At 38.1% G+C, this 16,902-nt stretch overlaps 1 protein-coding gene across 2 annotated transcripts; it reads right to left on the reverse strand.

Moving 5' to 3' along the window:
• Positions 1-4,230: 4,230 nt before the first annotated feature.
• LOC109009310 (probable thiol methyltransferase 2) lies at positions 4,231-16,677 on the reverse strand. 2 transcript variants are annotated; one of them, XM_035692485.1, is made up of 8 exons: positions 16,333-16,677; positions 9,210-9,340; positions 8,430-8,516; positions 6,613-6,713; positions 6,433-6,532; positions 6,052-6,098; positions 5,604-5,682; positions 4,231-4,472 (listed from the first exon to the last, which is right to left on the reverse strand). In XM_035692485.1, the coding sequence occupies exons 1-8, from the start codon at positions 16,556-16,558 to the stop codon at positions 4,419-4,421; spliced, it is 825 nt and encodes a 274-aa protein (XP_035548378.1). In that variant the 5' UTR covers positions 16,559-16,677; the 3' UTR covers positions 4,231-4,418. The 2 variants fall into 2 exon arrangements, with proteins under 2 accessions (XP_035548378.1, XP_035548379.1); XM_035692486.1 differs by lacking the exon at positions 8,430-8,516.
• Positions 16,678-16,902: the final 225 nt, after the last annotated feature.

Genomic DNA, 16,902 nt, shown 5'->3' on the forward strand with positions numbered 1-16,902 from the left:
GATCAATATATAAATAATACATATTTTTATTAAAATCAGAGTCAAAGGTTCGAGTCGGATTTTGAGTTGGAGTCAAAATCAAAGTCTATTAGACAACAAATTCGACCCTAACAATGGGAGTCGGAGTGGGAGCCGGATTTTTGCAAAGTCCTAATTTTCTCCTATGTTCTTCTTCCTTAATTTTTTTAAGATAAAATTTTAAGAAAAAATCTAATCTATCTTTACAATCCACTCCATGTACTACATCCAAAAAAAAAATATATATACATGCACAACATTTTTACCAACCTTTTTTACTACATATTCCCTTTTTATCATGTACCAGGGACCGAAACCACATTTTCCTTCTTTATCCTCCCTTTTTAGTTGGTATTAACTATGAAAAATGATAAATACATAATACTTTTCATAACATATTTCAGAATCATGTTTTAAAATTATGGGTATTATTGTAAAATATCATATAAAAATAACACCACTTTACAAAATACCTTCATTTTACATCATGTATTGTGAAAAGTATTGTGTGTGTATCATTACTCATTAACTATTTTGGTTGGTTTTGAGTGATTTTGGACCTCATTCTCTTTTGCACTAGTTGATGAGTAAGGCTGCGTTTGGATGTTGAACTGAGTTGAGTTGAGATGAAAGTTAAAAATTGAAGAAAATATTGTTAGAATATTATTTTTTAATATTATTATTATTTTGAGATTTGAAAAAGTTGAATTTTTTTATTATATTTTGTGTTGAAATTTGTGAAAATTGTAATGATTAGATAAGATGAGTTGAGATGGGTTTGAGATCCAAACTGGCCCTACAGAGAAGCCTTAAGGCCTTTAACACCGCACACCCCTGCCAGCGTTGAATTTATTTTATTTTATTCTTCTCTTATTCTAATAGCCTAAAATGCATGTTATGTCTCTTACCCCAATTCATTTCAAATTTCATCTCCCTCTCGATCAACCTTCGTCCACCCCCCCTCCCCGCCCCTGCCGGCCAGCCAGTCGTCGCATTCTCCCCTCCACCACTCTCTAAAGTTGTAGCTCTTGAAGGACATGAGTTCTATCTAGTTGTTTCTCGTGGAGGAAAACTATACATTTGTCGAAAACGATATGAAGATCTGTGTTATGGACGTATTTCACCGCCACCACCTCACGATTACCTGCAAACCAAAGTGTAGAGAGCTCGGGGGTTTGAGGCAACGCCTCCGATGCTTAAGTCAATAATTTGAGGATAATAACAATAATAATAATCATTCGATCCCTTTACTTACTTGGGTTTTTCCTTTATATAGAGCTTCGTGATCTATCTTTATTCCCTCATGGATAGTGGTTATCTTTTATCCAAATTCAAATTTAGATATGAGGATTCATCTCTTAGCAAATTTGAATAATAACCTCCTTTATTTTTTATCATTGGCTGGATAGTTATCCCATCGGTATTAGCTTATCCAGTCGTTATTGGACATGGGTTGGTTTCTTTTGTACTAGGCTGGGCTCATTGGTAATGATATGGGCTTTAGCCGTTAGTAAGGGCTTAGGCTAACTGGTTGGAATATCCTTTCCAGTTACCCCGCGAAATCTCATCTCGCATGGCGTGATGAGACTTAATTATTAGGCGTCGTTTCTTTCTTTGAGGTGTGTCAGTACGCGGCTTCGTTTCCTCTTCTCGGGCACGTCAACCGTTACTTCATTTCATCTTCTATTTATTGCCTATTTTCCCTCCTCTTTTGGCATTCTGTTACATTTCTTGCTTTCCTCTTCTTCTCTGAGTTCTTGCATTCCTTCTCTCTGGGTTCTCGCATTCCTCTTTTCTCTCTGAGTTATTGCCTTTTTGTGATTTCTTTCAATCCTTCCATGGCTTCATCCTCTTCCAAGGGTAAGGTAGTTGTTGTTTCTGACTCTTCTTTACCTCGGGACTCTCCTCCCCGACTCGTTGTTGCTTTGCCGACTTCCATTTTTGCAGGTTCTCGCTTCTCTTTCGTCGTCACTTCGCGTGAGTTGGAGAACGCTCGGAATAATTTCAATATTCCTGATTCCGTCGAGTTGAAAGCCCTATCTCCCAACCAGAAACCTATTGACGCCAAATGTATGGTTGTCTCTGTTGCTCTTTACCTTGCTATGTTCACCATAGGGCTTCGTCTGCCCTTTGTGCTCTATCTCGATTTTTCCTCTATCCTCCTTTTATTTCCTGCTCACTCATTCTTTCTGGTTGGGTGGTCAAGGCAATCAAGGTGTCTTCATTATTAACAAAATTATCAGCTCTATCCATGAACTCTCGTAAGGTAGAAGAGGTTTTTCGGGCCAGCTCGGCCATAAAATGGCTCCTTGGCCAAATACCTCACAATAGTGCTGCTAACATGATTTTCTTGTCTTGGTCGCCGGTCGTCATCTTTTCTTTATTGAAGCGTGTTAAATACTCTTTTAAACTTTCATCCTCCCTGTGTTTGACAGTCAATAAGTAAGCGGCGGGTCTCTTGCATTTGCTACTTGCCATGAATTGGGTCAAGAACTGTCGGTCCAGCACTTCAAAACTCTCTATGGAATTTGGTTGCAGTGCACCAAATCATCCTCTTGTCGATCTCTTTAGAGTCAAAGGGAAAGATCTACAAGCAATTTCCCTCGGGAACCCGTGAAGCGTCATATGAGCTTTGAAAGTCTCAAGGTGCTCCACGGGATCTTTCTAGCCGTCGTATAGGTCCATTGTCGGGACTTTAAATTTCGTGGGTAAGGGCATCGCCAGGATTTCTATAGAAAACGATAGATTTGTGCTTGACAGCAATTGATCTACCGAAGAAGCGTTCCTATCTTCTTAGCCATCTCCTCATATTTGTCCATCAAGCTACGCACGTCGTAGTGCAATTTCTTTGCTTCCTCACTCTCTTGATGGGCTTTTCTCACACTATTTGCCTCCATCTCTACCCTGTCAGCCTGACTGGGTGTCGCATCCTCGCCTGACGGCCCATTTCGTGACTTAAAAGTCTCTTTTTCCTTACGTAAGGAATTCATCTTCGTGGTAAGTTTTTTTTTATCATTTTCTCCATTTCCGCGATCTTCTCCTCCATGTTTTGTGAAGTTTCTCCTTGAATTGCTTGAGACTGAGTAGTGATGGACATGTGAAAAGTACGCAAAATGTGAGACTTAATCAATCCCACAGACGGCACCAACTGTTATGGACATGTTTCACTACCACCACATCACGATCACCTGCAACCAAAGTATAGAGAGCTCGAGGGTCCGAGAGAACGCCTCCGATGCCTAAGTCAATAATTTGAAGATAATAACAATCATTCAATCCCTTTACTTACCGGGGTTTTCCCTTTATATAGAGTTCTGTGATCTATCTTTATTCCTTCATGGATAGTGGTTATCTTTTATTCAAATTCAAATTTAGATATGATGATTCATCTCATAGTAAATTTGAATAATAACCTCCTTTATCTTTTATTATTGGCTGGATAGCTATCCCGTCGGTATTAGCTTATCCAGTCGTTATTGGCCATGGGCTGGTTTCTTTTGTACTGGACTAGGCTCCTTGGTAACGATATGGGCTTTAGTCGTTGGTAAAGGCCCAAGTCCATCTTAAGGGCTAACCGGTTGGAATATCCTCTCCAATCTGGGTAACGATGTGGTGTTCTTTGCATCCTTCTCCAAGGCTTCTTTTTTTATAAAACTTGTGTAGCTTTCAAAAGTTCATTTGCTCGAGACATCCATACCATCATTCTTGTTTGAGAGATCAAATTCTTTATATTGTCTGCCATTTTATTATCCAATTTTTGTTTTACTAATTTTTTTTTATATTTTTTTGCAAAAAGAGCTATGATAAGGATTGTCTTGTAAGAGATTTCTGATTTATCCTTTAAGAGCTGCCCAGCTTTCTTCTCAGGTTCCGTGCTCTCTATTTCATTTTCTTTGTTTTTTTCGTTTTTTTTTTCTTTTAAACATGGAAAAATCCATTATCTTTCTGTAATATATCTGATTTAGATTGTTTTAACATGGAAATTTTTTTAATGGGAGGAGATTCATAGAGAGAGGAGCACGGGAAGGGGAGAGAAAATGAAGGGGACTTTGCAAGATTTCAAACAGGATCAGGAGATTCACAGAGAGAGGAGCGTGGGAGTATAGAGAGAAAGAGAGAGAGCAAGACGATTTTAAACATTATTTGGAGGACTGTTAAGAGCCGTGACGTGTAATTTAGACCATGTTTGCCACGTTAGAGGAGTATGCGGTGTGCTGTTAAGGACCGGCCTCTGTCCAGATTTATTCATTTCGTAAACAATAATCAATTACACAGATGTTTCTTTTTATGTAAGCAATGCAATTTTATTAAAAAGCGTACATAAGTACTTGAATGATTAAAAAGTCCAGAAGTTGTGTCTTTAAACACGATGACCATGGTTATCACAGTCATCATGGTTATCACAGAGAGGATTGAGCTGAGGACCTCTTCCACCTCCCAAGCTTCTCTCTTCCCTGTAAAGATTACAAAACCAACTCTTAGGCTTCGTTTGGTTTTCAAACTCATCTCAACTCATCATTACAACTTTTTCAAATCCCAATATAAAATATAATAAATAATTCAATTTTTTCAAATCCCAAAATAATAATAATATTAAAAAATAATATTCTAACAATATTTTATCATCTCAACTCAACTCACTTCAACATTCAAACACTACCTTAGAGTTTGGTATTATGATATACAGGAAAAGAACAGAAAAAGAAAAATCATTATATCATTATACTGGGACAACTATCGCATATTTCGCATTCAAAAGATCTTGAACAATTTGGAGCTAAGATGCCTTGAGTATGACTTCAATAAAGTGGTTGGCATTGTGATAACCTATACTAAGTGATAAGGATAGGCGGTGTACAAGATCCCATATTGTTTGGGAATGAGAAGTTCTTACTCTTTATAATAGTTCTAATGCAACTCTAATTGTATCATTGACTAATCTTTTAGAAGAATAGGCCCAGATGTGACTTGGGTCTCACTTGGAGCATTATAGGCATGTCGTAAGATATATTGACTGGAAGTTCCGTTAGTTTAGTTCATCAAAGTGAACATTCAAATGAAGATAACAAAAGCAGAGCATAATCATCTTTTTAGGTGTAAATAAATTAAGGTAATTACATCCGGTCAAAACCATATGTAACGACTGCAACTAGGCACACAAAAATTGGTGATAACAATAAAGTCAAAAATCATGAAGGAAGAGCTTCAACAAATAAAAGCAATAGACCAAAAGGGATACACATGATAACAAAACCTATTCGAGGGAAATTGTATAAATCTATTAAAAGAGTAGCTTCACTTGCCTTTACTTATAACAAAAAAAAATTATACAAATATCTGAAGTTCACTGTTCTGCAATTTTAAAAATGACTTTCTTATTAACCAAATAAGGGATTTTTGTTTTTATAAGTAAAAAGAGATTTATGCACACTGACAGAAAATAGGCAAAGTCGGGTAGAATCCCACTTCTAAAGCCCTAATCAATACATGGAGTTCAAGAATCTTTTGTTACATCAATAGTATGAATGCTTTTGCAAGCACAAACATAGCGGGTTATACATTACTTTGAAGAAATTTTCACATACCTGACGAGGTCTGATAGCCAGTTCATTATCTACAATGGAAATTGCCTTGAAGCCCATGGGATGCAATACCTCTTCATAACTGCAAAGATTTAAATCATTGACATTAAAAAAAATCTTGTAAAGATAGACTAATATCCATGCAAAATTACTAGATTTGAGTGCTCACTCGTTTCCTACCGCTCCAAGGGGGGGAGGGACGGTGGGGGAAAAAGAATACAAGAGAAGGAACCCTGACAGAGGATTTGGACGAGAAAAGAAAAAAAAGGGAGAAGCTAAATAATTACTATGAAGAGTTTTGCTACAAATCAACCACTGTTCACATCACACACCCCACACTCATAGCTTTTCATAAGGTGTGGGGGTGTTTTTCATAGGGTGTATAAGTGTTTTTCATAGGATGTGGGGTGTGGGAAGGTGAATAGCGACTGATGAGAAGAATTTTTCTTACTCTGAAACGGATACTTTGTATGGGGGCCCACCAACCTGATCGCTGATCTGCCACCACAAAAACTTTAGATTTCGACAGGGCCATTAGAAAAGTAGAAAACTATTTAGCAAATATGGTATAAATTTTAAAAGTATTAATTAATCTGAAACTCAATACTACAAAAGGAAGAATACTAAAATTTTAAGGACACGACTATTCAACACTTGTAAAACGCAGAAGAAAAATCTTTTTGATAAGACAAACAGAAGGAAAAACTATCATGAATTCAACATGACCTCATCCAAACAGAAAGTAAGAATCTGGGTTCTTATTAATATTGGATGATTGCATTCTTGTTCCCTCACAAAAAAGGTATAGACACAGAGAAAATAAGATAATTACTGGAAACATTAGCGTTATGAGCTCTCCCCCAGGTTTTAAAATATCATGGATTCGCTTTGCCCATGCTAACCTCATGTCTGGTTCAATTGCACAAAAGAACCTGTAAATTTTCAATTAAAATGTGATCATCTGATCATTATTTCTCATGGACAAATAAAACCAATTCTCATTTGTACTTACGTGTAATCAATAATGAGATCAAACAATTCAGTTGGACTCCAAGTGAAAAAGTCTGCCTTCGAGAAAGTAAAATAACTTGCATTCGGTGACGAGGAAGACAACTGCATCAAAATTAAAATAAGAAATCGAAAAAGATTTGGAAACCTGTATTAGACCACCACCTTCAAACTGAGAACCAACTTAGATTCCATGGCTTCACAAGTTAAAATCACCAATATCGCAGCTTTTCATTATCCTCCTAGGTTGTGCCTTCCACTTTACAGTGCTATTCAATGAACTAGGAACCATACGTATCAGGTTCAGCTCTTTTTTGGCTAAGCCAGTGCATGAGGTTTGCAAATGATAAATAGGGATTAGTCTTTCCGATGCTACCCAAATTTTCTATAACTTTAACTTCACAAGAAATAATGCTATATGTTGAGAATTAGAACAACCCAGCTATGGTTCTTAATTCAATTCAACTGAGATCACCAGTGAACTTAAACTTCATAAGGAATAATGATATGTTGAAAATTAGATCATAAGTCCACTATGTCCAACATCTCAATTCCATCTCAACACGCCAATGTCGGTATCCTCATTCCATTAAAACAAAGAACTTTGGCAATAAACAGGTGACAACATTGACAAGGAGAGGATGGTTGCAAGTGAGGTTGTAAACTACCAAGGGGATAAAAGAAGAAATCTGGATTAAACTGCTAGTATAGCTGCATTTACTGCTGCTGCTAATACTAATGCTACGACTACTATTGTTAATTATTATTCTAGTCGCTGTCACCATTAATAATAATAATATTAGTATCATTCAGGTTATGCTGCTTCCCAACTAGTTCTGTGAGGCATTCCACAAAGTTGACAAATTAGACAGTAATGGCCAAATTGACATGGGACTCAACTATACCATTGGAATGTTAGTTTTTTGAGAGCGGATGATTGGGAACTTGGAATGTTTGCTGACTTTTTTGATTCCTTGTATGCTATGTCATTCAGTAATGTGATCGAGGATAGGATGATTTGGATTTCTGTTGGGAGTAATAGGTTCTCGGCGCATTCCTATTACAAGGCTCTCTTGGGATTCTCTAATGATCATTGTTTTCCTTGGAAGGCTATTTGGAAGAGTAAGGTCCCTCCAAAGATTGCTTTCTTTGTATGGACTCCTTCTCTTGGGAGACTGCTTACTATTGATAGTTTGAGAAAACGTGGTCTCACCGTTATGGATTGGTGTTTCTTGTGTAAGAAAAATGGGAAATCTGTGTATCATCTTTTGTTACATTGTAAGGTGGCTCGGTTCTTGTGGAATGATATCTTTAACCGGACTTGTGAGGCATGGGTTATGCCTGGAAGAGTTACGGATATTCTTAGGTGCTTGAAAGGTACTAGGGGAAATGCTCACATTGTCGCTTTGTGGAAAATGATTCCCCTTTGCATTATGCGGTGTTTGTGGATGGAGAGAAATAAGAGGCGTTTTGAAGACCAGGAGCATTCCTTGGATGAGCTGAAGAGATTCTTTTATAATATTTTATTTTCTTGGGTTTTGGTCATTAGTTTCATTGACAGTTTTCATGATTTGTTTGTATCCCTCATTAGTGCTTAGTGGTAATTGGGCATTTTCTGCGTATGCTTCCTGTGTACTTAGGCTATACCTATTCCTATCAATAAAGTCTAACTTTTACTTAAAAAAAAAAAAATAACCATCACAGCAACATCCAAAGGAAACAGAAAATGAAATAATCTAGGTTAACCTTACGATGCATCCTTTCTTTCTAAGAGATCTCCAGCCCTGTTAAAGTCAGGATTTTCTGATTGACTGCTCTTACCTCCTCTGCTTTCATAATGGCACGGTTTGATATGTCCAATCCAACTACATGGCGTTCAGGGCATGCAATTGCAACTACGTCATAGCCCTGCCATATGCAGGCAGTTTGTTGTTGGCCACAATGGCAATACAAAAAAGGCTAGTGAAAACTTAAAGATAAATAGTAGCACATAAACAGTGGAAAGCGCTGATAGGGGAAAAAACAGGCAATCGCCATAGTTTACGAAAATCTTGATATATGTTGCACCTTCTCTTCTTTGTGTTTTTTTTTTTTTATAAGTAATTAAGAAGTTTTATTCATAGTAATAGGCAAAACCCAATTACACGGAAGTATAAATGTAAAATACTTATCTATAATGTACAACAGAATCACCTTCTCTTCTTTGTTATAATGGTCAATTAAGTCATGGGAATAACTCCAATAGTAAAATATAGAAAAATAAAGGAAAAAGAAATGGAATATACCATCTGATAAAGCGGCATAGTTGCATCAGAGATTTGTTTAGTTGATTGATTTTCACTTCAAATTCGTACTCAATTACAAATGGGACACAAACAGTAAAGCTTAATTCATCATGCTTAATCTTTTTGTTTATGCTTTATCTGGTGACTCTGGTCTTCTTTTCTTTTGAGTTGCTAGCTATCATATCAAATATCATCTATCATATTTTAAGATGTGACTAATTATACTTATAAGCAATTATTTTTTCCCATACAAATATTACTTTTTTAATTAAAATTTTCATAGAGTAATATTTTGTAAGAATGAAATAGAACTTACACTGCCACACCCAGGTACTAGAGCCCGGCCCTTGGGAAGCGCTCCTGTCTGATGAAGATGTAAAATAACAGGCGTTGGTTGTCCTAGATCCCATGGGGTCACATCTTGCTCCCAACTATCTTCCCAACCACCTGATGATCATTAAATTCCAACAGTAATGATTACTGAAAGACCCCAAACAAAACTAAAATACATTCAGCTCCTTCAAATGCATCTGAAAGCACGAAAAAGAAAACAACTAAAATAAACCTGAGATTTCAACCTTAAATAATCACATATGCATGGGAATGCAGGAGTACCACAACCACGCATGCGAGTGAATGCAGGAGTACACACAACCACACATGTGAGCAAACGTCCCGGAAGACTTCTTTGAATAATGCTCATATCACACTGTAACAGAATGGAATGCAGAGCAGGAAACCCAGAAATTGGTGAGAAAAAGGAAAATCTCTTTCTGTTATATGTCTCTTCTGTGCATCGACCCGTCTATATATAATTACATAAAAGAATATTCTAACAACCTATGAAATGAAAATATAATGTTGCCCTTATGTACAACTCAGCATAAACATATCAAAGAATAAAAATAACAGACTAGCTCTCAGCATTAGTTGGCACCTTCCCTCTATTCAATAACAGAGATGATGTTGAGGATTGCTTGGTATGCTCCAATACCCCCCCGCAAGATAGAGAGTGCAGATTAAGAACTCTCATCTTGGATAAGTGATGATGAAGAACAATGGAGGGTAGAGCCTTAGTTAAAATATCAGCCAATTGATGAGTACTTGAAACATGACAGGTTCAAATGCTACCCATTTGAATCTTGTCACGTATCAAGTGGCAATTGAGTTCTATATGTTTCGTCCGCTCATGGAAAATAGGGTTGGCAGCGATGTGGATGGCAGCTTTGTTGTCACAGTGCAAGAAGGCAGCTTGAGGATGAGATACCTGAAGGGCAGAAAGTATGTAGCACAGCCATGTGAGTAGAGGTGGCAATATGTGACACGACCCGTTAACCCAATACAAATACGACACGATAAAAGCGGGTTAGGGTTTAGTCTTAACGGGTTCGGGTCAAAATGAATTGACCTGTTAAGACACGATTGCTTAACGGGTCACTAACGGGTCAACCCATTATGACCCGTTAAGAAAATTAAATTTACCTTTAAACCCTTAGACCTAAAGGGAAAGAAGGACGCTCCACTTCCTTCTTCAAGTTCTAAATTTGTTTAGATCTGTGTTTTTAATTTTTTATTATATTTGAGATTGTAATATTAATATATTTACATTGTATGTTTTGTTTATTATATTTGGGATGTAATTTTAATAATGAATATTATTACAAGTTGTGTGGATCATATTTGTTTGGATTATAATTTTAGACTTGTAGTTAGTTTTTTATTTTTTATAAATATTATTTATATTTAAAAATTTATATAAAATCAATCAAGTCAAACGGGTCGGGTCGGGTCGGGTCGGGTCGGGTCGGGTCGGGTCGTATCTTGTCTGTTCAATCCATTAACATAAACGGGTTGAAACAGAACAGGTCGTGTCGTGTCATGTCAATTTATTTTTTATTCATTAACGGGTCGTATCATGTCAACCCGTTATCTTACCGTGTCGTGTTCGGGTTTGGAATTTTGACAAGAAATCCTTAACGGGTAGTGTTTGTGTTGACCCATTAAGTGTAATGTACATACCTTGACACGACACGAACACGAACACAAACACGACCCATTAACACGATTTGACACCCCTACATGTGAGTTCCGAGCATGCTGCTGCCATCGAGCGATACTCGACCTTGGCTGAGAAGCGAGACACAATAGATTGCTTCTTTGATTTCCAGGAAATCAAATAGGAGCTAAGGAATATGCAGTAACCTGTTACCGAGAGCCTGGTGTCAGGACAGGAGGCCCAATCCAAGTCGCAATAGGCATTGAGTTGAAGAGATGATGAACTAGAGAGAAGTAAACCCTATCCAGGTGCAGCCTTAAGATACTTAAAAATTTTCTAAGCTGCTAACAAGTGGAAATCAGTAGGATGAGCCATAAATTGACTCAATGTTTGCACACTATAACAAATGTCAGGTCGAGTGATTGTGAGATAGAGAAGACGATCAATTAATCTCCTATACACACTCGGGTTTGATAATGGTTGGCCTAAAGATTGACTTAACTTGAGATTTTACTCCATGGGAACTTTAGTTGGCTTGCTGCCCAAATTTCCAGAATCTGCTAGAATGTCCAAAAAGTATTTCCTTTGGCACAAATGAATGCCCTTGGAGGATCTCACAATTTCAATTCCAAGAAAATACCTCAATGAGCCGAGATCCTTTATTCTGAATTTGCTGTCAAGAAAATACTTCAAGGCATTCACACAAGCAATATCATTACTAGCCACAAGTATGTCAACAACGTAAACAAGTAGAGCTATGAAAGAACCATTAACCTCTTTGGTGAAAAGGCTGTAATCAGCCTTAGATTGAGAGAAACCAGATCCAATTAAAGAGGTGGAAAACTTAGAATACCATTGCCTCGAAGCTTGTTTGAGGCCATACAAACTTTTGAGTAACTTACAAACTTGAGTGGGTTTTCCTTTAGTGTAACCGGGAGGTTTCTTCAAGTAAATGTCCTCATTTAAATCTCCATGTAAAAAGGCATTATTTACATCAAATTGATGTAAATGCCAGCCCTTAACTGAAGCAATGGCAAGAAGACACCTCACGGTTACCAATTTGGCAACAGGTGAGAATGTCTCATGAAAATCAACTCATTCAAGCTGAGTATAGCATTTGGCTACTAAACGGGCCTTTAATCTCTCAACTGAGCCATCGGAGTGATATTTAATTTTATAAATGTATTCACAATCAATTGGAACTTTGCCCGGAGGCAAATTTGTAAGTATCCAGTGTTGTTGGCTTATAAGGCAGCCAATTCAGTGTCCATGGCCTGACACCATCCCGGGTGGCTAAGGGCTTGTCTATAAGTTTTTGGTTCAAAATGGGTAGAGATAGGAGTGGAAAAAGCTTGATAAGTGGGCATGATAAGATAAAGTATTTTCAAGAGGAAAAAACTTACCTGGTAGAGGTCCAAGCTTCGTGGTCAACAATTGGTTGGAAGGAATGAGAGTTACCTGTTGACAATGGAAGTCCTGCAAAAATTTGGGTGCACTCCTATGTCTGGTTGACCAACGAGGAAGAGGTGGGAGTGAAGGAAGGAGAGGAGGGGAAGAAGGGGTGGTAGAGGGAGAAGTTGGTAGTGTAGATGGAGAAGAAACAGGTGGGGGAGGATCAGGATTTGGTGTGGCAGAGATTGAAAATTGATAAGCATTGTTGGGAGGGGGGGTAGGATTGTTTGAAGTGAGGTTCTGGGAATGAAAATTGAAAGGAGTAGGTGTGGTGAGGGGGATGGTGGAGGGAGGTGATGTATCATGCTCGGAAGACTTGGTATTGAATGGAAAAACTCCTTCATGAAACACAACATCCCGAGAATACAAAATCTGGTTGGTTTGTATGTCTAACAGCTTGTAACCTTTCACTCCAAACGGGTAACCGAGGAACACACATCTCCTACCTCTCGGATCAAATTTCTTTCGTCCATGAGATAAAAGTGGAAGCAAAACTAAGGCAACCAAAGACTCTCATGTGATGATAAGTGGGGGGTTTATTGAAAATGGTTTCAAAGGGGGTTTTATTGTGAAGTAATGATGTGGGGGTCTTGTTTATGATGTAAACTGCAATTAGGATACAATCACTCCAATATTTGAGAGGAACATTAGATTGAAATTTTAATGCCCGAGCTACATTCATGATGTGTTGATGTTTATGCTCAACTATCCCATTTTGTTGGGGTGTTTCGACACAACTTGTTTGGTGGATAATGCCCTTGGATTTGAAGAAATCTGTCATAGAGAATTCTTTGCCATTATCACTTCTAAGCACTTTGATTCTTTTGTCAAATTGTGTTTCAATTAAGGAGGAAAAACTCTCAATACATTGTCTTACTTCAAACTTGGTTTTGAGCATGTAGACCCATATGATCCTTGAGAAATCATCAACAAGAGTTAGGAAAAATCGAGAACCATCAATTGCAACAGTAGGGTGAGGGCCCCATATGTCACCGTGAACAATATCAAAGGCATGAAGAGACTTAGTTGTGGAAATTGGAAAAGGAAGACGGTGTTGCTTGGCCAAAGGGCAAACACAACAAGGTGATTGATTAATAGAATTCATGGTCTGCCGTACAAGGGGATCAGTGATTAAAAAAAGTCTAGAAAATGAAATGTGGCCAAGCCTACAATGCCACAAATCATAATTGGAATCCTTGCAAGTAACAGAACCACTAAGAGGCTGGTCTTTATGAAGGAAAGCTAGGAAAACATCAACCAAAGTTGCGGGTGACTCACCAACTCACAGCAAATGATATAGGCCTCCTCTCACTTCACCCATCCCAATCACAAAGCACGTTTTGAAGCACTAGAGTTGGTGAGAGACGCACAACACCAATGTGAGTAACAGGAACATCTGCACCATTAGGTAATTTAACCAAAGAGGAAATAGTGGCAGTGAAGGATGTATAAAGAGAGGGGCAATAGATCATGTGGTCTGTTGCTCCGGTATCGATAATCCAAGGGGTAGTTTGTGATGAAACAGGTGTGTGTGTGTGTGTGTGTGCGTGTGTGTGTGTGTGTGAGTGAGGATAAACAAGTGACCATACCAGAAACTTTGGAGTTGTGAATAGGATGAGAAGATGTTGAGGGTTGAGCAATCGAGATGGAGGCCATGGCTGAACTGGAGTCCTTAGAATTCAGTAATGCAAGGAGTTGATTGAATTGGCTCTTGGTGAGAGCCATGGGCTCAGTAGGTTCCTCATCAATATCTTCATTGGAACAGGGCCGAGATGAAGCAACAGCAGCAGTAGAGCTCTTAGTTTTTCCATGGAGTTTATGACCAGGTGGATACCCGTGTAGTTTATAACACTTGTCAATGGAATGACCAGTCATGTTATAGTAGGAACACAGAGGTGGGGTAGCATTTCCTACCTTAAAACAATTCTCAAAGGGAATGACCCTGAATTTTGCAATGAGTGCAGTAAGGGCGGGCTGATTTCTGGTTTGGTTTGGAGGATGGAAAGGTAGTTTTAGCCAACATAGCCATAAGGTCAGGAGTGGGGTATTGGTGAAGCATGAGGTGTTGACGTTCTTGTTGTTGAATCATGGAGAAAACTCGATTAAGAGGGGGTAGGGGCTCAATAAGCATAATCTGATCTCGTGAGGAGGAATAAGCATCATTGAGGCCGATGAGAAACTGCATAACATAGTCTCTGTCATAGTGATCGTGAAGAATTTTCAGCTTGCCACAATCACAATCAGGTAGAGGGTGATAAACAGCCAATTCATCACAAAAGGCTTTCAAACAACCAAAATAAATGCTAATAGAATTCTAACATTGAGAGAGGCTAGCAAGGTCGCGTTTCAATTGGAAAATACGATGACCATTTTGCTAAGTAAAACAGTCCTGAAGTTCAAGCCAAAGAATTATGGAATCATCGACCGGAGCAAGGTTGGATTTAACAAATGCGCTTACCGAATTTTGAAGCCAAGAGACTACGAGATCGTTGCAATGTTCCCACGCTTCAAGGAGGGGATCTGCAACATCGGTTGGTTTTGGAAGAGTGTCATTGATAAAATCAAGCTTGTTCTTGGCGTGAAGGGCACGGCTGATGGCGCGAGACCAACTAACGTAGTTATCGGCAGTTAAAAGGTCTGAGACCAAAGCAGTGGCTGGATTATCACCATTGTTTATGCGAAGGGATTGAAAGGATCTGAAAAGTTAAGATGCCTTTCATTCGAAGTTTTGAGGAGGGGGTTAGAATCTTCTTTATCAGAGTTGCTTGACATAGCGTGGATTTGGGATTGAACCTGGGTCTCTAGTACCATGTAACAGAATGGAATGCAGAGCAGGAAACCCAGAAATTGGTGAGAAAAAAGAAAATCTCTTTATGTTATATGTCTCTTTTGTACATCGACCCGTGTATATATAATTACATAAAAGAATATTCTAAAAACCTATGAAATGAAAATACAATGTTGCCCTTATGTACAACTCAGCATAAACAAATCAAAGAATAAAAATAACAGACTAGCTCTCAGCATTGGTTGGCACCTTCCCTCTGTTCAATAACAGAGATGATGTTGAGGATTGCGTGGTATTCTCCAATACACACGCAAGTCCAATAAGGAAATCAAGGAAATAAATCAAACTTAGAAGTCCAGTTTTCTACAGGAATTTACTGTTAAAATTGGATTCTAATAGTCCATCTAGCATGCTTTTTAGGTGCTTCTGTAATAGATGACTAGCTGTCTAGTTGAGGAACCGTTAATGGGTTCCTAAGTAGGTAACTTCCGTCTGAGCAACTGACTGATTGGAAAAGAATACGAAGCTTATGTATGAGAGTCAGGGCAAGGATGCATGTCCAACTCTTGTTTGAAGGACTAGTTTATCAGGGGCAAGCTTGTGCTATCTGTCCATGTAACTTTTGTGTATCCCGGAATTGGTGATGTATGACCAATAAAGAAATGTAAACTCCCACTCACGACTGCTACCAACAAACCGCCACCCCAATGAAAACAAGGCTGATATGAAAGGTTTCCGGTGGATTAGATAATTTACCCTCTTTCTAATCGATTGTACTGTGGTCTAAATGAATTCTTCAAATTTGACTCTGATGAGGTCATCTCAAGATGACCCATAAAAGTCATTGCTGCCAAATTATCTCATGAGCAAATGATGATCCAAAATGAGATTCAGTAGGAGGATTCCACTTCCAAATTTCCGTATTTTTCATGCACTCGTAGACTACAAGTATAAAAGTCGAGCCCAACTATCGCTGCCCCACAAATATAAGTTTACTGAGCCAAGTAATTATCATGTTCCTACAACCCATAATAATGGAAACATATGATACAAGAAACAACTCGATCCGAGAAAGTGAATATTAGAAAGAAAGAAACCCGACAGAATAGATTCGCATCTTGATAAATGACAGACCCATTTGACAAAACAATCAGGAAAGAACCAAAATTTGAAAAAAATAATTAAATTTATGATGCTGCGTACCAGTAGAGTCACTGCGTACAAATTGTTGAAGCTTATCAACACGGGGGTTGATTGATCTTGCGGTAGTCTCCACGCCATTATTCCCGTGGCTTTCGTCTCTCTTCTCCATCCTCACCCGTTTCGACGCAATAATCCCAATGTTTCGGGAAGATATTGCCCGGGTTTTGGACTGCAGGCTTCGTATCGGGAAGAGTATGTGACCCATAAAGAGGCTGAGGGGCCTCATAAGTGACTTAAAGGCTGAACTAAAAATCGTTTGGATATCTGGAAAATGTGTGGAACCGTGCGCTGGGTTTCATCTCCAAAATCCATTCAAAGATCGCAAGAGAAATAATTTGTAAAACTCTCATATAGATAAGATTCATATAGGTCCTTATAAAGAAGTGTACTTCACCTCAAAGAAATATAAAAAAAAACTATATTTTTATTAGTAAAACTTATTTTTTACAAAAAAAAAAAAAATTATATGAGACTTGTTTATTTAGAATTTATATCTAACATTACTCAAGATTGTAACGTCTGTACGGTTTGACCAATTAAAATTGTTAGTTCTTCGTGTGTGTTTTTATA

Source organism: Juglans regia, chromosome 7 (assembly GCF_001411555.2).
Source record: "Juglans regia cultivar Chandler chromosome 7, Walnut 2.0, whole genome shotgun sequence".
Lineage (NCBI taxonomy): Eukaryota > Viridiplantae > Streptophyta > Magnoliopsida > Fagales > Juglandaceae > Juglans > Juglans regia.

Coding starts and splice junctions, on each gene's coding strand:
- LOC109009310 (XM_035692485.1), bottom strand. CDS start 16,558: ATGAGGCCCCTCAGCCTCTTTATGGGTCACATACTCTTCCCGATACGA. Junction 9,341..16,332: donor TGTACGCAGTGACTCTACTG/GTACGCAGCATC, acceptor AATGATCATCAG/GTGGTTGGGAAGATAGTTGG. Junction 8,517..9,209: donor TAGTACCTGGGTGTGGCAGT/GTAAGTTCTATT, acceptor TGCATATGGCAG/GGCTATGACGTAGTTGCAAT.